Source organism: Pteropus alecto, unplaced genomic scaffold (assembly GCF_000325575.1).
Source record: "Pteropus alecto unplaced genomic scaffold, ASM32557v1 scaffold106, whole genome shotgun sequence".
NCBI classification, from domain to species: domain Eukaryota; kingdom Metazoa; phylum Chordata; class Mammalia; order Chiroptera; family Pteropodidae; genus Pteropus; species Pteropus alecto.
This window is the reverse complement of record NW_006442103.1, coordinates 18,642,388-18,662,709: the sequence shown is the minus strand read 5'-3', so window position 1 is coordinate 18,662,709 and position 20,322 is coordinate 18,642,388. Positions and strand designations below refer to the sequence as shown.

Genomic DNA, 20,322 nt, shown 5'->3' with positions numbered 1-20,322 from the left:
TGGGCGGGGCAAAGAGCCGGCCCCGCCTTCCCCCGCCCAGTCTCTGGGTCCTAGCGTCCGTCGGAGCGACGCCGGACGTCCGCGCAGGCGCAGGGACGCACTTGGCGCGCACGACGCACGCGCGAGGCTGAGCTCGCCCGGGCTCGGGGGCCGGGGCTTCAGGCGCAAGGGCGGGACCCAGCGGAGCTCTCGCCCGCTTACTGGTCCTCGTGCTGACGGACTGGAGAAGGAACCGCTAAGACGCTGCCTGTTCAGAAACAGCTTTCGGGGCAAAATACCAATGAATAAATAAAAGAGGGTGGAGGAGGAGAGAGGGGAGCGGTGGTGCTGTCTTGGGCCCCTTGGAGCTCAGCTTGTCCCTGGCTGGAGCAGGACGGTGGGCCTTGGTTCACCCTGTTCTGCCCTAACCGGGACCGGGGAAGTCCCTCTCTCTGGACTGTTGCCCTGGCAGCGGAGTCACAGGTGACTCGTCCCCACGAGACCGGAGTCTTCATTCCGGTTCTTTCAGCTCTGGTTTCCTGGGGGGGCGGGGGGCAGCCTCGAAGGCCTGGAGAGCTCCGCTACCCTGTGGTCCAGCTCAGATCTGGCGGCTACAGCCCCCTCCCCTCGGCATTGGCGCGACGCTCTCCGAGCTGGCCTCCCGGGTTCCAGCCTGGCTGGCTGCCGACTAGACTTTGTAGAAGGCAAATCTGAACACATCCTCTTCCTGAAACCGCTGGTGCCCTTGCAGGCGGAGGCGCCAAGATCCACTTTAAAACCTGCTGACCGGGCATTCGTGATGAGCTCCCGCTTATCTTTCCAGCCCCATCTGGGAGGTACAAACACCACCAAAGAGTCAGGCCCTTTCAGCCTTCGTGCTTCTACAAGAGCTGTCCCGCCTTCCCTGGCCGTACCTCTCCCCCTGCGCCCTCTCCTTCTCTCCCAGGGAAGATCCGACCTCACCTGGGGCCTTATCCAGGGCACCCTGCCCTACTCCCACCTCCGGGCCCTGAGCTTATGGGCGCGCTGGAAGCCCTGTACCACGCCACTCCTCACACCTGCTTGGCTCCTGGAATGCAAGCGACCTCATGGAAGGGACTGTGTATCCCTGTCAAGCACAGTGGACATCCATAGTTCAATAGATGGATGATGAATGAATCAACGCATGGTCTCTAAGGATCAAAAGTGAAGATTAAAATATATCAGGCAGGGAGGGCTGTGGCATTTGGAGGGCTCACCAAAGCCATGAACCATATCTTTTTCGTCTCTGAATTCTGATAGGTAGCTAACAAGGTGACATTCCTTTTTAACTATGTGAATAAATTCAAGATGACAAATAGTGAAGTTAAGCCATTTAGTTATGGTTCCATCACAGCCTGTGGAACATTTCTGCTCAGTCAGTGGGTGCAGGGCAGTGGGCCTCAGGGGCCGCTCGCTGAAGAAAATCCCAGCAGGTTTAGGAGGGCGTGTTTGCATTGTAAGATGTTACAGAAAACGAGCATGCCAAATCCCAGAGGTGTTTACTGTCATGAATGTTCCAGGAGGGTGGGGTGGGGTGGGGTTCCCCCAATCCGATCCTCCAAGGCTCTGGGGTGACTCACTCTTCCTTGGACTCAGGGGTGGGGCTGGTATTTGTTCCCCGAGTTGGCTTCTGCTCCCCCTGGTCTTTGGTTTCCCCAAAGTCTCCAGCCACTAGAGCCACATTCCTCAGATAATTATTGTTGAAGCAGTTGGTCTGTTCATCCCCAAGATTCAATTTACAGCAGAAGGCAGAGTCCCGCCAGAAGTTACGTCGGGGACCACAGAGGTCATCGATGAAGGCTGCTTTCTGATGGATGAGAAGAGTAAAGCAGCGATGGGGGAGGGGGCTGTCAGAGGTCAGGCCTGGATACTTGGGTGCCCAAAGTACCCCTTCCCTGGGCTTCTACTGCTCTCTGCCTGGATCCTTTCTCGGGACCCAGAGAGACTGCACGGCTGCCTTGCACAACTAGATTTCCTGTGACGGACAGATGTGCACATCCAGAAATGCCCAAAGCCTGAGACCCAGCGAAGGCATCGTAGCAACTTAGTGGTGGGGAACAGGTCAGGTCAGGAATGAGGCCTTCTGGATCCAAGGAAAAAGACTCCTCCACTATCCTCACTATTTCTGTGGGCTGGTTTGAGGTACTAAAGGAAGGGGAAGGCGTGGCCTGTGGTTCCAGCTGCCTCCCTCCCTCCCCCGCATTCCTGTGGAGACTATGACTCCCCATGCCCACGCTCACCTCTTCCTCGGCACAGCAGGCCTGCTCTGGGGCTGGCAGGTCACAGCAGCGGGAAGTGATGTTGCGGATAAGCCCAGGGATATGTTTACTGTATTGGTGGGAAAGAGGTAGGGTCAGGTCCTAAGGGAGAACCCCCAGGCAATAGAAATAGTGCTTGGAGACCAAGATTTTGCTCTTCCCAAGAGAGCCCCTGAGGGGAGGTTCCAGGAAGGGAGGAGTTAGGGAAAAGGTGGGCAAGACTCACTGTTTGGTGATAACTCTTTGGTTTCCACAGAGATAGCCCATGATGTTGGGGGTGACTCGGCTGAGGTCAATGGTCAAGATGTCCCGGTCATAGTTGGGGAAGGGAGCCCGCCGGGCAAAGCAGTCATCGCGGGCAGGGCTGGGCGGGTGGTGGCAACATGAGTGGTGATGGGTCTTGATGGCCTGCTCCTGGTCACAGTACCTGTCGAGGGTTTCCTCCCACTGTGGGCCAACGAGAGGGAGTCAGACGCCTGGACACCTGGCCCCTCCACCTACCCCTCTGCTTCCCTTGTCGTCCCACGCTGTGAGGTGAGGGACTGCCAGCCCCAGATGCCAAAAGGGAAGGGCAGAGAACTGCGGGGAGAGGAGGCAGCTGGGTGTGTGGGCTTGGGAAGGCGACAGGTAGAAGCACAGGTGAAGTTCGGAGCCGGCCATGGGATATGAGCTGGAATGGTAGACGGAGGGGGTCAGGTGAGGTCAGAGCTCGACGAACGGACGGCAGACAGGTGCCCATGCGGGAGCGTGGGCGGACGAGGCTAGGGGTGCAGGATGAAGGCTGGAGACGAACAGGCTCTGATGACGAACACAACGCATGGACGGACATTCACAGGTAGACGGATGGCTAGACGTGCTCACAGCGGGAAGGTGCGTGGAGGAGCGGACGGCGGGTTCGGAAGTCAGAGGTGGATGGGCAGACGGGCTTTTGGGGGGCCGAGACGCCCACTTACAGCCTTCCAGGCACAGGTGTGGTTGCTCCCCAGCCGGCAGCAGCGCTGGAGCTCCCCCTCCAGCCGGGTCAGAGCCTGCAGCTGCCTTTGGATGGGGTCAGTAGCCGGGAGGTTGCGGGGCACTGAGCGGAAGCGTCTCAGGTGGCAGATGTTCTTGATATTGTCCAGTGTGGGCTCCCCGGGGGGGAAGGGCAGCTCGGGGCCCGAGGAGACCACAGGCGGGGGGCCTGAGCAGGCCCGGGGCTTGTAGTGTGGCCGGGGAGCTTCCTCCTGGAAGCAGGACAACCGAGCCTCCCCCTGCCGTTTGCAGCACCAGTGGGGTCGGGTCTTAACCGAGAACTCGGCCTCACAGAACTGGGTCATTGCATCTTCCCACTAGAGCAAGAGGGGTGGGTCAGCCCAGCGGCCACTGTGCACCTTCCTGTCCTCCTCCCAGGCTCCAGAAAAGGACCCCGGGCAGGTAGATGAGGAAGCAGCAGCGGCTGGCCCTGCTCTCTGGCACACTGGGGAGGCCCAAGAGAGGGCCACCGAGAGGGACCTGTGGTTTCCACACACCCAGGCCCAGGCCCCCAGCCCTTAAAATGCACACATCCTGTCTGGGCTTCAAAGGACACCCTGAGGATCAAAGCCCAACCCTTACCACGAGTTTCGCACAGTCCAAGCGGTTCATGTAGCTCTGACAGCGGCAGCAGCGGGAATATCCAGTCTCCAGCATATTGAGGGTGTCACCCTGGCGACTAAGGTGGGAGTGGCCAGACTGCGGCAGGTTCCAAGGGCCGTACACCACGTGCTGACGTGTAGGAAGGCAGATCTGGTCCAGGTTGTCAGGGCAAGGCCGCCCAGGGGGGAAGCCATCCAGATGGTGGCCCCAGCCCCCTCGGGGTCGGCCCTGCGGGCATTGCTGGGCCGAATTCGAGGACTCAGGCTCTGGGGAAACGTGGCGCGTGGAGGAAGCTGGCTTTTCTAGAATGGGGAAGACAGCAGGGAACATGTGGAGGGATGGAGAGAGGCTGGATGAGTTGGGAGGACTGGCAACTTGGGGTTGAGGGGAGAGAGTTGGGAGGAGACGGGGAGAAGAAGAAATGAATTTGAGGCTCTCACCTTCGGATTGAGGGGCTGAAAGGAAAAGAGACCTGAGTCATGAAAGGTGTCACCCTTAGAGACCCCCCAAATCAAGACTGCTCCCTCCACTGCTTCCCAAGGCTCGGGCTCCCCGCCCCACTCCCCGGGGTCCTGAGCACTAAAGCAGGGGACAGACAGATCACAGCTGTCACTTACCCTCTTGCTGCTTATGTGGGAAGGTCTCCTTCTGAAGTGGCAAGGGGGAGTCTACTGGGTAGAAAAGTTATTTGAGTAAAAATCATGTTGGCATGGGCCTCTAGGTGAGGGAGGACCTGGCCAGTTCCCATGCATAAAAAGGAACTTGACCCAGAAGCAAGTGAAAATAAATGCTATTTTTATGCCATTTAATCTCATAACTTTATAAAAATAAGTATTATTCCCCCAAACCAAGGCTTGGGGAGGTAACTTACCCAAGGTTACACAGCTAGTGAGTGGCAGAGCCCCAAAGCCACAGGCAGGCGAGCGAAGAGGGAGTCACTTACGTTCCTTCTGTTCGATAGGGAGCTGGGAAGCGGGCATCTCTTTCTGAAGGGGTATCTCTTTCTGAAGGGGTATCTCTTTCTGGAGGGGTATGCCTTTCTGGAGGGGGATGGCTTCCGGGGGGTGCAGGTGATCCTGTGCATGGCTTCCTGAAGCAGAGGGGGACCCTGAGGGTGAGGGCGGTAAGGAGCAAGGTTTGCACTGAAGGCAGCAAGACCTCAGTGGGCCAGAGGCCAGGCAATGGGCAAGCACCCACCTTCCTTTTTCACAGAGAGTTGGGGAGGGGGCAGCTCTTCCTCCTGGACAGGGCCGGCTTCCTGCGAGGGAGGGGGCTGCACTACAGAACAGGGGAGCCAGTGAGTATGTCTCTGCCCCCACCTGCCAGGGGCGGGGCGAGGCTTCTTTCCCCTCCCAGGCTGCAGAGGGGAGTGGGGGGCGGGTGCTGGGTAGGCTTACCTTCACTCTGTGCCTCAAATTGAGGGCCATGCTGAGGGGTGTCAGGGTGATCCACAGGGAGGGCTCGGGTCCGGGGTGGGGATGGGGGTGCGGCATAGCCCACTAGAGGCAAGAGGGGAGATGGTCAGAGCCTATAGTTCCTCCCTGGGCCCTGGTCCCAGCCAGTCCCTCAAACTCTTACCTTCTTGAAGGTACTCTGGCCCCAGCTCCCTCTGCCCTGAAGCCTTGGAGGCTGGAGTGAGGAAGGACAAGTCAGGGGTGGTTTTGAGGGGCCCTTCCTGGCCCCCAGCGTGGGGTGAGGAGGCAGTAGAAGTCAAGAGTGCAGGAAAGACAACCAAGACACCAGAAGCCCCTCCGTGTTGCTCCTGTCCCACATCCGCCCCCAACACACCTCGCTGCGAACCGCTGGTTCTGAGAAAGGCTGCGACAGATGCCCTAACAGCCTCACCTTGCCGGGCTCAAAGCCATGGGGCCCCCAGGTCTGGACCTGAAGGGAATGTGAGGATGGGGGGCTTGTGGTGGGGTGGCGGAGGCCCTAATCTCTGTCAGCATCTTTCCCCCAGGGCTTCTGGGCTCTCCTGCCCGAGGCCTCTCTGCCATGATGCTTCCCTGGATCTCAGAGGAAAAAGTCCCCCCCTTAAACTGGTTGGAGCCTAACCTATCCACTTCTGTCCCCACCCTCCTGCTGTAGCCCCTGTAAACACCTTCAGCCCTCTCCTTAGGAGCCCACCCAGGAGCCGAAGTGCTTCCCCTTTAGCTAGTCCCAGACTCCCCTTAGGTTGGGGCTCAGTTTAGGGGCGGATGAATCAGGGCCATGGCAAACCATCCCGCAGTCACGGGGAAAGGAACGGCAGTCACAGGAGAGGACCCAGGAGCGACAATGAGGCGGAGCCTCACAGAGATACAGGCTAGATCTGTGATGCTCTGAACGGTTTCCCTCAAAAGCGTTTTCGCTCAGCGTCCAAGCAGATAACGTGCGTGCTGGGCAGAGCGCGGCTGTATCTGGTCCCCTGGGGATGGACACCCTCTCAACTCCTCTCCTAACCAGGCAGCGAGTCAGTCAAGACCCTCTGGTTGTGAGCAGCCTGGGGGCCCCTTCTTCCTCTGCCCTCCCTAGTAGGTCCCCGATCCATCCCCCTCAGAGGATGGTTACGCTGTGAACCCGCCTCCCCCCAACCCCCAGGAATTGTCCTTTGACACCAATTTTGTGCTTCTTGGCAGTAATCTCTAGGGACCATCTCTAGCAGCAGCAAACCGGCCACTTCCCTGAGCTCCTGGCTCGCCGTCCCGGAGCCCAGGCTCACCTTGGGCCTGCCCAGAAACAGGAAGCCAAATGGAGACTCACCCTATTGGTGTTGAGCCACCTCGGAGGACTGGACTCAGGCCCCAGGCCCATGCTGGCCAGACCCCTTCCCAAGTGCCAACTCCAATCCCAGCTCACCTTCCTCGGAGGCTACAGAAGCAACAGCCAAACAGGCCAAGACCAAGGCTGCTCTGGGCATGGTCCCCATCTCGGGGCAAGGACCGGTCGGCGGCCACCCAGGAGGTGGGTCCCTGCGGGCAGATCGAGATTGGAAGGGCTGGGCTGTTGGGAGCCTGCTTCTCTGGTTGCTGTCAGTGCTGTTGTGAACTCCAGGGCCGGTTCCTTCCCCTTTTTATATGGCCGGGCGCCACCAGCTCCCGCCCCCCTCAGCTTCCTGCCTGACTCAGTCCAGCCACTCCTCCCCAACTCAGCCCGAAGCCTCCCGACAGGATTGAGAGGAATGGGGGTAATGAGAGGTGAGCATTCTTCCAACCCCAAGAAAGACCGATTCTGAGAATCAGGGAGCAAGAGGTGTTTGAGAGCTTATTTTGTGCCTCAGTTTCTCCACTTGCATGTGGAGAAGGGGTCTGGGAGTCTGCTGGGCTGGGGCTGGGACACAGGGCACTAAGGAGCCGAGAGTGGGGACCCAGGGGTCCTCAGCCAGTGAGAGGCCCGAGCCGCCCCTTTTCAGTTTCCCCAGCACCCTGGGGTGAGAGAGGGAGACAGGGTCAGACCCCCTTCCATCCCGCGCCAGGAGTCAGGGATGAAGACGTGTCTCCAGTAGCTTCAAGCTTTTTATTTTTCGCTTCGCTCTCCTCACACCCAAACAGCTACAGCTTCCCGCAGACCAAGTCTCTTTCCAGGAGGGCAGATGCGTGTCCCACACGAGTCCTCAGGGGTCTGAGGACTCTGGACTCTGTCAGTTGGGTTGGTCCCTCCTGTGTTGAGGGAGGCTGGTGGCTCCTGCAGGTCTCTGTGACATCGACATCCGAAAGCTCAGAAAATTTCTTCCGCGTTTGGGGTCCTGGCGCTCTGCAGCTCCAGGAGCCGCCGCACGGCCTCCGGCAGGTCCCGCTCTCCCAGGCGACGGTTGTCTCGCGTCCGGATGTTCACGGTGCCCTTGCTCTGCTCTCTCGGGCCAACCACTGCAGGAAGGGGGGCGGTCTGGGAATCTCAGGGCAAGTTTATCCACATGGGGTACCTCCCTCTGCTCTGCGGAAACCGAAGAGGCCTCGCTCGCTAGGAAGGGCGAGGGCAGGGCCCAGACACAGCTCAGGGAAGGATATATTTAGCCATGTCCTGCCCTCCGGTTCCCAGCTCATCCTGAGGAGATAGGAGATGCTCCGGGGTTTCTCCTACAGGCCTTATCGCTTCCAGTCAGGAGCCCAGGGGTCAGAGGCGGTAGGGTGGGGCAGAAGCAGAGCCAGAGAGGAGCTGTGTGTGGGGGGACATTAGAGAAAGCGGAGGTGGCGGGTGGAAGGCACGGGACCGTGGGGCAGCCTGCTCTCCGTGCTGACAGCACGCGTGGGTGTGTGACACTCAAGAATCGGGTAACCTGGCCGAGGAATTTCTGCTCCCTGCTTTCCAGACGGAGCTCTGAACCCGGGAACGTGAAAAGGGAACAGGTTAGGGCCAGACTGTTCTCCTCAGGCCTTTCTCCTCACCCCGCAGCGCTGACTCCTCCAGGTACAGGATAAACAGCGAACTAATTAACGCCTATTAACCCTTCCTGCCGCTTTCTCTCTGACGCTCCTGGTTAAGCAACTTAACAGATGCCAAGAACTATGGTTAGGGCCAGGAGACTGTTCTGACGGTCAGAGGTGCTCTCGGGGAGCAGAGAGACCCGGGGCCCGGTGGCTCAGGCGTCCTGAGTCCTGGCTCCTATCCAGCTCAGGAATCGAGCCCCAAGTAACCCCAACATGCAGATGAGCAAACTGAAGGACAGGAAAGAACAGGACCGAAGGCGGGCGCGTGACCCGGTCGCTTACCAAACTGAAAATTGTAGTTGGCGAGCTGAGCCCGGCGGACTCTCCGGCTGAGGGTCAGTCCGCAGTCAGCGTCCAGGTCGCCGACCAGCCCCGCAGCCTGCAGGCTCTGCTGTGCCTGGGACAGAGGTTTGGTGACAGGAACTTAATCTGATGGGAGGCTGGAGAGCTAGGACGGTCTGATACCAGGCTTCTCCAAGCCCCCCATCTGTCCCTCCTGCCTCGACCTCCAGGCTCCCCAGTTCTCACAGACGAGCCCTCCTCCTCCCCAGCCCCACAGCTTCTCTGCCGCCTCTGGAGCCGAGCCTGCCAGCAAGTCCCTGGACTCTGCCTGCTTCCAGCCTCCACTCTACCCACCCAGCCGCTCGACCCTGGCGCCATCCATACCCTTACCTCTCTCTAGAAAAGAAAAATAAAACCGACATTTATCCAAGGCCCCTTTCATGCCAAGTGCTCTGTTGTCAGCATTTTCCACAAGGCAGTCTCATTTCTCAGATACTGACTTTCTAGCATCCGGACCGGCAGCCATTCCGGCCCAGTCCTGTGGCTCCAAGTGCTGTGGCCCCTTCCTCCCCCGAGGGGCCTCTTCCCGTCCACTGCTCCCTTTGGGTCCCTGTTAGTCTCGCTTTGGCCCTGTCTTGACCCCCAGCTCCTCACCTCCCTGGCATATTCCTCCTGCTCGGTCCCCACAGGGATGACCACCACCTGGAACGGGGACAGCCACAGCGGCCTGGTTGGGAGAGAACAGGAGGGCCCATCGTTTACTCTGGCTCTGACTGTAAGTGTGGCGACAGGGCGCAGATTCGAGAAGGAAACGGTAGCGGGAGTCTGAAGGGGGCCGCGATCTGGAGCGTCCAGAGGGCCAGGACGGACGCCTGGCACCAGCGGTCTCACCATTTCCCCCCGCAGCTCTCGGCCAGCACTGCCAGCATCCTTTCCACGGAGCCCAGAACTGCCCGATGAATGAGGACTGGACGCTCCAGGGCCCCCGCCTGGCTTCGAGGGAGAAAAGGGGGTGGATGGAACAAAGGAAGTGGCACAAATTGTGTAACCAAGGTCACCTGCCAGTTTTCAGAAACATTCGGGCCCCACACGGGAGGCTGTTGGGGGCTCAGTTGTTTTTAGGGTCAAAGGCAGAAGGAGAAGTCGTTCCTGCCGTGTCCACGGGTGGCCCCGGGAAAAGGTTTTTAGGGTCAAAGGCAGAAGGAGAAGTCGTTCCCACCGCGTCCACGGACAGCAGGGTCTGTACCCCTTGTACTGGAGGTCAAATCTCAGGGGCAGCTGGAAGTCAAGCTGGATTGTCCCGCACTGGTGGGGCCGACCCAGGGCATCCTGGAGGTACACGTCGATCTAGGGGTACAAATGTGAGGGCGTGTGACAAACGAGAACCAGTGTCCTCCATTATCCGTGCCCCCCTTTACCTAGCTATGTCCCAGACTGTCCTGACACACCTGTCGCCCAGCTGATCACACTACTTCCCTCGGTGGGGACTCCAGCAGTGACTCTCAGTGGCTCGTTCCACTTAATAATGGTACTAGGATATGGGGGCACGTCAATTCCTGGAGGCCCTCTCAGACCTTCACCCACACCCACCCTACGGCTCCACCCTTCACCCTGTCACCGTCCAGAATGGCTGCACCTCTGGACAGACCACCGGACACCCTGCTCTGGTCGCCACCTCTTGGTTTTCCAGCGATGACGCGTAATCCAGGTCCAGGCTCCTCAGCTCCTCCACGTCCTCCCCACCCGCTGCCCCCTCTCCCCGTGGGGCTGGAACCGCCCTCCCTGGCCCCTGCCCCCGGACGGTCCTTTCTCCCACCTCATGGAGAATTCAGACAATTAACATCACGGGACGGGGCAGTGTCTCAACTTTGATCACCACACCCATAAACTCCCTTGCATTTCTATCCCCAGCCTTTCCTTCTGACCCTCAAACAATGGCAAAGGTGGTCCCCTCTGTGGGGGGCTCTCAACCCCACCCTTCAAGCCTCCCCGAGAACTTCCCTCCACTGAAGCCATCTCAACTCCGGCTTCTCCCTGACCCAGCCGGGCACCCTCCAGGCACAGGGTTTCAGGTTCTCGAGTCTCTCTCGCCACAAACTTCTCCTTCGACCACCCGGCCCTGAGCTGCTCTGAGAGCCACAGAGCTTGAGAGTTACGTTCATTCCTCACTTCCGACTCCACCCACAGTCTCCACTTTACCAAAAACGGTCCTTCAAAACCTAACAGCCTTTTTACTAAATCCGGCAGATACTTCTCTGTCCTTTTTCCCCCGATCTCACTTCTTCTAACTCGCCATGTGACTTTCCACCCTCCCCCTGGCCTCTGCCGACACTGTTCCCTTTACTTGGCCGACAGCTGCCTTCGGGGTCAGAGAGGGTCCTGCGTGCAGCCCTGCGGGACCCTCCCATGCTCCATCCGCAGCTTCCGCACTGCCCCGCGGTGCTGAAATGCCCCATCTGCCTCCCGCAGCCCCCAGCAGACCGGCGGGCGCCATATTGCTCTGCTTTATATCCTACGTGAGTTTAAAAATATTCCTTTGTCTCAATTAAATATTTAACAAAACGAAACAAAAAAATGAATAAACAAAACTCTATGCAAAGTCCCCAGCTTACCTTAGGCCCATAGAAGGCACCATCCCCAGGGCTGAGGTCCCAGGGTTCTCCGAATTCCTCCAGGGCCCGTTGAAGGACCTTTGGGAAGTGAGACAAGGGAGGACTTTATGAGCACCGTATCTCTCCGGTCCCCAACAAGTGACCCTCTCCTCATAGCCTCTACTAAGGACCCGGACTCCGCCCCCTGCCCCCTCCCCCGGAGTGGTTTATCCGGCTCTGCTTCCTCGGCCTCCCTGCCACAGGCCCACCTGCTCAGCCTGGTCCCAAAGACGTGGCTCTCCCAGGAAGCCAGTCGGTCGGGTGGACAGTGCCAGGCGGAAGGAGAAGCCGAGGACAGCGTAGACTGAGCGCAGGAAATCGAGACAGCCTCGGATCTCTGCGTCCAACTAGGGGCAGGAAACACGGTGCGTGAGTGGTGTACCAGCTGGGTTCTGGGGTGACGGCGGTTTGGGGGAGACAGAGGGCGAAACTGGAGGAAAGCTGGGCATAGCACGCGGCTGAACTGCAGCGCATAACGGGGACAGCTAAGGGTCAGGAACGTCGGCGGTTCGCAGGGAGGGCGGCTAGAAACGCCTCGGTGGAGTTGGGGGAGGCCACCTGATCCGGGGCACAGAAAATGTGGGCGTCGTCCTGCTGGAAGCACCGCAGCCGGGTCAGTCCCCCGAGACTGCCGGAGGCCTCGGCCCTGTGCAGGGCCCCGAAGTCCGCCAGTCGCAGGGGCAGCTCTCGCCAGGATCGGGGCCGGTGGGCGAACATCAGGCTGAGGGCGGGGTGGGGAGGGGTCAGCACCGCAGGGCAGACTGGCCCTGAAGCCTGCTCTGCCCCATCTGCCCGTTCCTGTCCCTCCCTCGGAGTCCTGTCACCCCCCCCTCGTCCCAGCCGGAGCCCTGCCTGGCTCAAAGGGGAATTTCTCTGTAAGGACAATAACAGATGACAAGAACAGAACTGTGCCCTGTTCTGTGAGCAAGTCCAAGCCCCTGATGCTCCACACACAGAGGCTGAGGCTGTGAGAGCGCCCTCATTTCCCCAAATTCCCACGGTCAGCGACAGGGCAGACTCGAGACTCAGATGAGGTGTCCCAGCTCCGTCTATTGCTTCACGATTTGCGATCGTGTCACCGGGCCGGCCCTGGGAGGACGCAGGCCTCCTGGCCCCAGCTCACCAGTGCGCGGGGCAGTTCATGGGCTTGAGGGCGAGGGTGTCTGTGGGGTGGCCGGAGCAGTGGTCCCCCTGGGAGCTGGCAGGCCTGTTGGAGCCTGGAGACTGCAGGGCAAACATGTCTTCCTGATAGTGCTCCCAGTGCCCTGACAGCTCCCAGAGCTTTGTGGAAAACAGCGTGGGGGTCTTCACTTCTGAGAAACCACGGCGGGTGTACTCGGCCTGGGAAGGAGGGTACAGGAAGGAAGGCCACAGTGAGCACGGGGAGAGAAGGGAGGGTGGCAGCCTCGGGGCCCCCAGGTCGTGATGATCACAGCCATGAACCACTAGGTACCGCGCTAGCTCCGTACGTGCCCCCGCTGCAGAGCACACATTTCTGGGGTCTTTGTAAGAACCGCCAGCATTTACAGTAAGTACGTGTAAGCCTCCTCTCCCCCTTAACGCCTGGCTGCTTCGGGGCCCTCAGCCCCACCCCCGTCTTCCTTCCCTCGGACCCGGGTCCCCTCACCCTGATGAGAGACACCAGCGCGTTATACACCCTTGTCCCCCGAGGCAGGAAGAAGCAGCTCCCAGGACTCAGTTCATGGAAGAAGAAGAGCTCCTGTTCCTGGGGTCAGGGATGGCAGCGGTCACTTCAGGGGGACGCGGTGGCTTTGGGACCCGGAAGGAGTAAGTCTGCTGGATTCTGAGTCTGCGCCCTGCTCCACAATTGGGGCCCTTCATCACTCCAACCTCCATGACCGTCCCCCACGTCCCCGATCTCTACCTTCCCAAGGCGCCGGTGGTCCCGTAACTCTGCCTCCTCCCTCTGTTCTTCCCAGGCCCTCAGCTGCTCCGCCGTGGGGAAGGCGATCCCTGACACTCTCTGCAGTGTCTCCGGGCCACCTGAAGACCTCCCTAAGGACGAAGAGTTCTGCAGGAGGACACAGGGAGTCCGGGGGAAGGCGGTGAGGACTGAGGCTGTCCGGCCTCTCCTGCAAACCTCTCTCGATGTATGTGCCACAGGTGTGCACTACTCCCCGCCATCACCACCGGTGGGACGGGCCTCCAGACCCCCGCGCCACGCTTACAGCCTTGGAGGTGGCCGGCTCTTGATTCCTGCACGTGTCCTGCTCAAGCCTAACCTCAGCCTGCCGCCTCCTCTCCTCATTCTCACGACCGCCGCCCTGCCAGCACCCCGTACTTCACGCCTTCCCCGTCCCATCGGGCACTGCTCAGGGGAACAACCGGAAGCTCTGGTCAAATGTCACTCTATCTGTATCACACCATTTCCTGTTCCTGGCCCCAGGAGATCAAATGCCTGTTTGTTTTTTCCTTGAACAACAGTACTAATGAGAAACAGCCTGTATCTCATAGCATTTTTAACTTTTCCTCAAACACTTTCTCCTGCGTTAGCTGGTTCTGTTTCTCCACGTAGATTTACTCGTAAGACAGGAATTCACAGGCTCATTTCACAGATAGGGGAGATGGGTAAGAACATTTACCCAAAGCCACACACTTCACTGGTGGCAGAGCCAGGGCGAAGCACAGACAGCTAGGTTTTCAGTCCGGAGCGTTCTGCTCTACGTACCTGCCCCCGCTCGGCAATCTGCTCCTGTTCCATCCAATAACTCACCCTGCCCAAGAACAGCCTTTTCATAAAAGGCATGCCCTTGACTCACCCTCCCTGCGCCTGTCAAAGGCGCTCCACCGCCCCCACTCACAGCAGCCTTCCCCCTCCTTCAGCACTGATGTCCAACCATGAAATGTGAACTGGCTCTTGGGCCCTGGCAGGGGGTCTAGCATCTGCCGTCAAACTCGAGGTTTCTAGAAGGCAGGAACTAAGAATCGTTCTCCTGGATTCCCCACTCGGCTATCAGAGTAGAGAAGGGGCTGAGAGGCCATCGTCTTCCCAGGCCCCTGCTCACTCCAGCGAAATGAGAAGTCTCAGCCTGACCCTGTCCTGACGACTGACCGTCAGCAGCTTCAGCCCTCCAATCTGTCCGGTGTGCCGAAGGTGGGGGCCCCGGCAGAGATCAACCAACGTGCCGCACCTGGGGGAAAGAAGGGGCCCGTTAGTGGCTTCCAAATGCTTGAGCTTCTAGTCTTCTCTCTCATGGCCTTTAGCTGACAGAAAGAGTGAAGAACTGTTCACGGAGACAGCAACGGGAGACGAGAGTCGATTCCTGTCCCTGTTTCTCTCTCCAGGGCAACAGATTCTTCCCGCATCCCGTCTTCTTCCCTCATCCCGTTTCCAGCCTTGGTCGGTGCACCTCGCCCCTCCCCGTTTCCCTCCATCTGGACAACTCACCCGTACACTGTTGCTGTTGGACCTGTCACTTTTTCCTCAATCAGGCGAAGCTTAAAGGGGTTATCCTGGAAGAAGGGAAGAGTGAAGACGAGTCTTTATCCCCACGAAGACGTCCTGGGAGAGAGCCACCCCTTCCCTCACGCCTGTGCATCTCCAGCCCACCTTGAAGAGCTGGCGAAGCTGATCCTGGGAAGCTTCCAGCCTCCGGAAGGGCAGAGCAGCAGCTGCGAGTTCTTGGCAAACGCGCTCCAAAACAGGCAGCTCTGAGCCCCGGACACTCCTGGGAGAATGAGAGTCGGTCTGCCTGCATCTTTAAGAAGCATCACCTGGGAGACACAGCTGTTGGCCAGGGGTAAAATCCTGCCCTCCAGAACGTCTGGAATTATTGGTCAAGACAGACAAACTAAGAGGCAACATAAATAGGAACTCAGGTACAAATTTTACAGCTGGAGCAAATGCTCTATGTACGAAATTAAAAGTTCAGGGCAAGCAATCCAGATGGACGAAATTAAAGTAATGAAGGATGGAGTAAAGTTGAAGAATTCCTAAGGGCTAGAGAAGATAAGTTTCAAGCAGCATTAGAAGAGAAAGAACGTGGACTAATGGAGAAGGTGGTATCAAGATCACAGTTGAGGCCCGGAGGTCTTTCCCGTAGCTCGTTCCTCCAAAACGAGCATGCGTGAGGCCCCAGAAAAGGGCCTCAGCAACCATCCCAGTAAAAGGGGACAAACTTGCAGTTATCAGATGAATAAAGTCTGAAGAGCTAATGTACAGCATGGTGACTATAGCTGATAATTCTGCATTCTATAACTGAAATTTGCCAATAGTAAATCTTAAGTGTTCTCACCAAAAAAAAAAAGTGAGGTGATGGATGTTAACTAACTCGACGTGGGAATCCTTTCACATTGTACGCTGAGTACTGAATTATCGCACTGTACACTTTAAAAATATTAAAATTTTATTTGTCAAGTATACCTCAAAAAACCTGAAATAAAAAAATATTTTAAAATAATACTCTCTAAAAAAAGAAACAACCCCATCATCATTCTCTTCTTCCTCGCGCTACTCACCGGTCCTTCCCCAGGAAGAAATCATGGTAGAAGCCACTTTCTGTGCTTGGACCGCGGCAGAGGATGGCACCTAGGAGCTGTTCAGCTGCTGCCCCCAGGACGTGGGTGCTGGAGTGCCAGAACACCTGCATTTACGAGAAAGGAGCTCACGCGTTCACAACCATCCCCTTTAACCCCTAGCTCTTTGATCTTCTCCTCCAAGAAGCTGGTGTGAAACCAGTATGATCCTTCTAGGAATAAGTACCACAAAATGGAGGTGGTGACCACTACATGGTGAAAAGGAAAAAAGAAAAACTGAGCAAAAGAGAAAGCAGAAGGCAGGAGCAGCAGTGCAGGAGGACCAGGGGCCAGCCTTCCTCTGCTTTCCCATGACGTCTCCTTTTAGGTCTTCGGAGTGAACGACTTCCTTAAGACTGATTTTTAAGGGCTCTGCTCAACTCTATCTTTTTTTCTATCCTGGCAATCTAGTGTGACGTAACCACTGCTCTAGTATTTTGTCACCATTTACACACAGGGGACATGAGAACTCCATTTTTTTGGATCCTAATAGATGAGGTCTACACTACATGAAGAGGACAAAGTGGGGAGGGGCCAGACTGTATGCTCGGTTGTGAAAAACACATTAGGATTAGATATATGCTACAGATGATTTAATAGGTGTCTCAAGAGTTGCGGGGGGTGGGGTGCTGAATTGGCATATAATCCCTTCTGTTTTCAAATTATTCTCTCTCCCTTTTACTAGTACAAGTAACGCCTGCTTAATAGACCTAGGCTAAGTAAAAACTCTCATCATAAATATCCGGCTTAGCCAGGAATAGTCAAGACAAGCCATCTGTGGTAGGTCTCCCTCCCAAATGCAAATGGAGAAACGGAGGGGAAAAAAGATGTTAGAAATGCCCACTTAAATATCTCTTAGTTTAGGAGCCACTGCATTTCCAATAAGAAACTTACTGCTTTCCCCTCTGTGGAATCGAAGGTCAGAAATCTGAGGTCAGAATCTGTCTCCAAGGGCCGCTCCAGATCATAAGGTTCTCCATTCACTTGAGCAGCCACTGCAGTATCTGCCAGTGTTGAACTTTAGCAGTAGGGAGCCGGGATTTAAAAAAAACAAAAAAAGACAAGGTTACAGACCACAGGGGAAAAGAACCTGCAAAGGGGAAATGTGTTGCCAGAGCAATAGAGCCCATCATCATTTTCCTCTGATAGATAACAGAGGAAGGGCAGAGGCTCTGAAACTAATTAAGATAAAAATGAATCCTCGGGAAAAGCTATCCTGATGAAACGGAGCAGAAACAAGCGGTTTTCTTTCCCTGCTCTGGTCCAGAGGAAGTACAGGGGTAGAAGGATAACACGGGAGGGTAGCGAATGAGCCTGATACCTGATCTGCCGAGCTAGCTGGTAAGGGGTTGTGTTCCATGCCACAGCCTCCACTTTCTGGCCTCCGGGAAGTGATATCTTAATAGTCCGGTGTTCCTTCTGTGCCACGCTTGCTAACCTCTTTGCCTGAGCAGCCCATAGCTCCTCAAAAAGGCCAAGTCGCTCTACCAACCAGTGTGGAGGGGTCGGCACAGCTGCCTGAAGGGAAAGATGTTAGGAGGTGACACATGTTCCATCAGTTATTCCTGGGGTTAGGGGTGGTGGGAGATGACGATATTTGAATGGCCGTAAAGTCCCTAGGCTTTACGAAGATGGGTGAGACGCAGCCCTGCGTTGGAAGTCTTACGCTCCCCGGGCAGCAGACCGGAGGAGAAAGTGCATCCAGGCGGTAGGTCGGGGGGTAGCAGGGTCCGGGGACTCGGGGCGACAGCAGGGGCTGTCAGGCTGGGTTAAGAGCCTACACCTTCGGCTTCCGCTGCTTCGGAACGTTTGGGTACCTCACGCACCGTGTGTAGCCCGCAGGCTTGTAACCCTGGGAGCTGGAACCGTCGCCACCTCTGATACAGTCCCATGTTCCTCCAGACCGGTGCCTACATGCTCAAATGACCGTCTCCTCCTTCACCAGATTCCTCATTGGCTTCTGGCCTAACAATCCCCATGCCTATTGGCTAATACAGCTGCCATTCCGGCCTGGCACCACCTCCAGGAACTCCGAAGAAGCACACCCCACACAGCAAGAGCGGTGTGGGTGGTTCCGGCTGACCGGAAGACCTAAACTGTTACACCGGCAATCGCGAGACCCGCAGTTTCAGGCCAAAGCTGGAATGAGGTGTCCTGCGGCTTTGAGCGCAGGGCAGGGGTCGGAAAACTTCTAGAGAGAGAGAATGGGAGAAAAACGGACCGAGAAGGAAATCAGTCATTTCCTTTTAACCATAAGTTTTCTTTTACATAGTCTTTGCTGGCAAGTAGAAAACATTTAAGAGCATAGATTTGGAACTGGACAGACGGGGTGTAAATCCTGGATCTGCCTGCCATTCACTGTGCAATTCGGGGTAAACGATGTAATTCCGTCTATGCTTCAATTTTCTCATCTATGAAATGAGAATAATAGTATCACTCCCAATTGTTGAAGTTAATTTTTATGTAAATAGTCTAATATACGGCGTGGTACAAGATAATGGGCAACAATAGCGACAAGCTATTAGAATAAAGGAATGTAACAGCTTTAAGGTCTTGGACAAAGAATCTGCAGAGGGCACTTCTTGGAGTCTCTTCGTACTCATGGTGCTTAAAAGGGACCTAAGAGACTTCTAAATCTTACAGATGAGGAATTTAAGGTCAGAGAAGGTAAACGATCTAAGGTTAGTTAAGTGCTGATGCCAGAATCAGTCCAGCTCTCGTATTCTTCTACCACACCAGGCGTTTGCTCGTAATAGAGTTACTCCCAATATGCTCTCCCATCACTCACCCTAGAATCTGAGCTCTGCCTCTTATGCAAGACCTTTGCCTCTCATTCCCATTTTAACTCAACTTCCTTTATTCTTTCTCTTCCCTCTCCCCGCTATATCTAGGACACAGGACCGGGTATATTTATTTTACACCATAAAAATAGAAACATGGTCAGGTTTGCAGCAAAGTAGGAAGGGAGATGGACTTGGGGCAGCTGAGGGGTTCTCAGTAATTCCCGTTAGTCCCCTCACCTGGGGGTGGGGATGGTTAGAGTCGGTTCTTGAGTTTCCAGTGGCGATGGAAGCAAAGATAGTAGAGGAAGTGTCTGCTGTCAGAGAATGCTGCTTAATCGAGGTTTCCAGAGGCCAGAGGTTCTGTCTGGGGAAGGCAGCAGTCGGTCTGAGTCACAGGACAGCTCGGGATCTTGGTTTCCATCTTCTGGTATGTTAGACACTCTGAAATACAAAAAGAAATAGACAAGACTGTGGAAGAGGAAGATTACATGTGTGTGTGCGGTTGGGAAAAGGTAGTGAAAAATTGTAAGTGGCATTCAGAAAGTGTGGCAACAGGCAGAACTTTTCCCATGGCTCTGCACCAAAAGGGACAGGGGAGTATTACAACAAAATGGTAGGTGCTCGGTCAATAATTATTAAGAATGTACTGATCACTGTACTGACTGGAAACTCCAAATTATACATATACCGACGCGCACGCACACACACACGCACACACACATGCACTCTTTGCTCATTCTACCTTGTCCTCTTGCATACAGATGGGAGGGGGTGGTGGAATAACTAAGCTCCACTGTTATGGCGGCTCCCTGCACTCATCCCCAAAACATTTACTGACTGCTCTCTGTGTGCAAAGCCCTGAGCTGAGTGGTCAGGGGATGCCGATCAATCACGTACTACATCATCACCTGTGTGACCTGTGTCGCAGTGGAGGAAGGAATGTCAAGGGATTTCATTCCTCCCGCCATAGCAAGCAAGCCAGCAAAGCACGCTAGCTAAGGCCAATTCATTAATAGCCAGTTCTACCACCTCTGATTTGTGCTTAGCATGTCTCAGCCTCAGGGAATGTTAACCCTTTAGTCTGCCTGGGGAACGTCGATCCCTAAGACTGCTCTTAACCTTCCACTGAGATCACCAAACACCTACTATGTGCTAAGTGCTGTGCCTTCACTATCTCGTTTAATTTCTAGAATAACCCCAACAAATAGTAACTCTCTGTTCCCTATAAAACATGGAAAATGACCCCCCGAGAAGCCCCAGTCTATCTGAATCCAAAGCCTGTACTATGCCATGCTCTGCTGCCTCTCAGACACCAGGATAGTCGGAATGTATCACGTTCGGGAGCACGGCTCCCCCTTTGTCTCCAGGTGAACTAGTTGGAGCCTTTGGGGACAAAAAGGCTCTTAATGTAGGGTAGTGAGAGGGGTCCAATAAAAAGCCAAGAAAAGAGGCATCTTACCAAACTTTCTCTACCAGACTGAGAAAGAAACGTTAAGGAAATAATGCCAGAGTTCAGGAAGCCTCAGGAAAAGGGAAGTCCTCATAAAGGGTGTCCAAGGCCCTCGGTCAAGTTCTGGGAAAGGCTCAGCTTTACTCCACGTTTAGAACAGACATCCTAAGTTAGCCAAAACTTCAGCTGAGGTGGTATTGTTTTTATAATCTCAAAACACATGTAAGAATAATCTCCACTGAAGGTAAAGTACATTTTCCATTTGTCATCAGATCAACACAAATTTCCAAATCTCTCTTAGCGCTGAGAAAATTTCCAGGCACCAAAGTGGTAGAAAAAGAT

The 20,322-nt window shown here is 55.8% G+C and overlaps 2 protein-coding genes across 15 annotated transcripts; both read right to left on the bottom strand.

Moving 5' to 3' along the window:
• Positions 1–1,319: 1,319 nt before the first annotated feature.
• On the bottom strand, positions 1,320–7,233 carry ECM1 (extracellular matrix protein 1). Of its 5 annotated transcripts, none has more exons than XM_015595516.2 (12): positions 6,711–7,233; positions 5,451–5,501; positions 5,270–5,371; positions 5,070–5,150; positions 4,816–4,980; positions 4,490–4,543; positions 4,313–4,327; positions 3,852–4,174; positions 3,212–3,586; positions 2,485–2,705; positions 2,241–2,328; positions 1,320–1,807 (listed from the first exon to the last, which is right to left on the bottom strand). In XM_015595516.2, exons 1-12 carry the CDS (start codon positions 6,778–6,780, stop codon positions 1,577–1,579), a joined length of 1,776 nt encoding a protein of 591 aa, XP_015451002.1. In that variant the 5' UTR covers positions 6,781–7,233; the 3' UTR covers positions 1,320–1,576. The 5 variants fall into 5 exon arrangements, with proteins under 5 accessions (XP_015451002.1, XP_015451005.1, XP_015451003.1 ...); XM_015595519.2 differs by having other exon boundaries at positions 3,852–4,138; XM_015595517.2 differs by having other exon boundaries at positions 4,490–4,540.
• A 115-nt stretch (positions 7,234–7,348) lies between these two features.
• TARS2 (threonyl-tRNA synthetase 2, mitochondrial) lies at positions 7,349–17,716 on the bottom strand. Of its 10 annotated transcripts, none has more exons than XM_025052311.1 (18): positions 17,574–17,716; positions 17,069–17,265; positions 16,642–16,765; positions 15,691–15,815; positions 14,783–14,900; positions 14,621–14,685; positions 14,267–14,363; positions 13,097–13,243; positions 12,839–12,937; positions 12,335–12,552; positions 11,770–11,932; positions 11,421–11,558; positions 11,173–11,250; positions 9,807–9,907; positions 9,452–9,553; positions 9,215–9,287; positions 8,561–8,675; positions 7,349–7,811 (listed from the first exon to the last, which is right to left on the bottom strand). In XM_025052311.1, the coding sequence occupies exons 1-18, from the start codon at positions 17,637–17,639 to the stop codon at positions 7,492–7,494; spliced, it is 2,346 nt and encodes a 781-aa protein (XP_024908079.1). In that variant the 5' UTR covers positions 17,640–17,716; the 3' UTR covers positions 7,349–7,491. The 10 variants fall into 10 exon arrangements, 8 of the variants coding, with proteins under 8 accessions (XP_024908079.1, XP_024908081.1, XP_006919803.1 ...); XM_025052313.1 differs by having other exon boundaries at positions 14,285–14,363; XM_006919741.3 differs by having other exon boundaries at positions 7,349–7,717; positions 14,285–14,363.
• Positions 17,717–20,322: the final 2,606 nt, after the last annotated feature.

Bases quoted from the DNA above. Each gene is read 5' to 3' on its own strand.
- ECM1 (XM_015595516.2), bottom strand. From the start codon at position 6,780: ATGGGGACCATGCCCAGAGCAGCCTTGGTCTTGGCCTGTTTGGCTGTT. The intron at 4,981-5,069 runs GTGGGTGCTTGC...CCTCACCCTCAG, and splicing joins ACTCTCTGTGAAAAAGGAAG to GGTCCCCCTCTGCTTCAGGA. The intron at 3,587-3,851 runs GTAAGGGTTGGG...CTCTTGCTCTAG, and splicing joins TGGACTGTGCGAAACTCGTG to TGGGAAGATGCAATGACCCA.
- TARS2 (XM_025052310.1), bottom strand. From the start codon at position 17,639: ATGGGACTGTATCAGAGGTGGCGACGGTTCCAGCTCCCAGGGTTACAA. The intron at 14,364-14,620 runs GTGAGTTGTCCA...TCTTTCCCCCAG, and splicing joins CCAACAGCAACAGTGTACGG to GTGCGGCACGTTGGTTGATC. The intron at 13,244-14,266 runs GTCAGGCTGAGA...GTCCTCCTGCAG, and splicing joins CGGTCAGTCGTCAGGACAGG to AACTCTTCGTCCTTAGGGAG.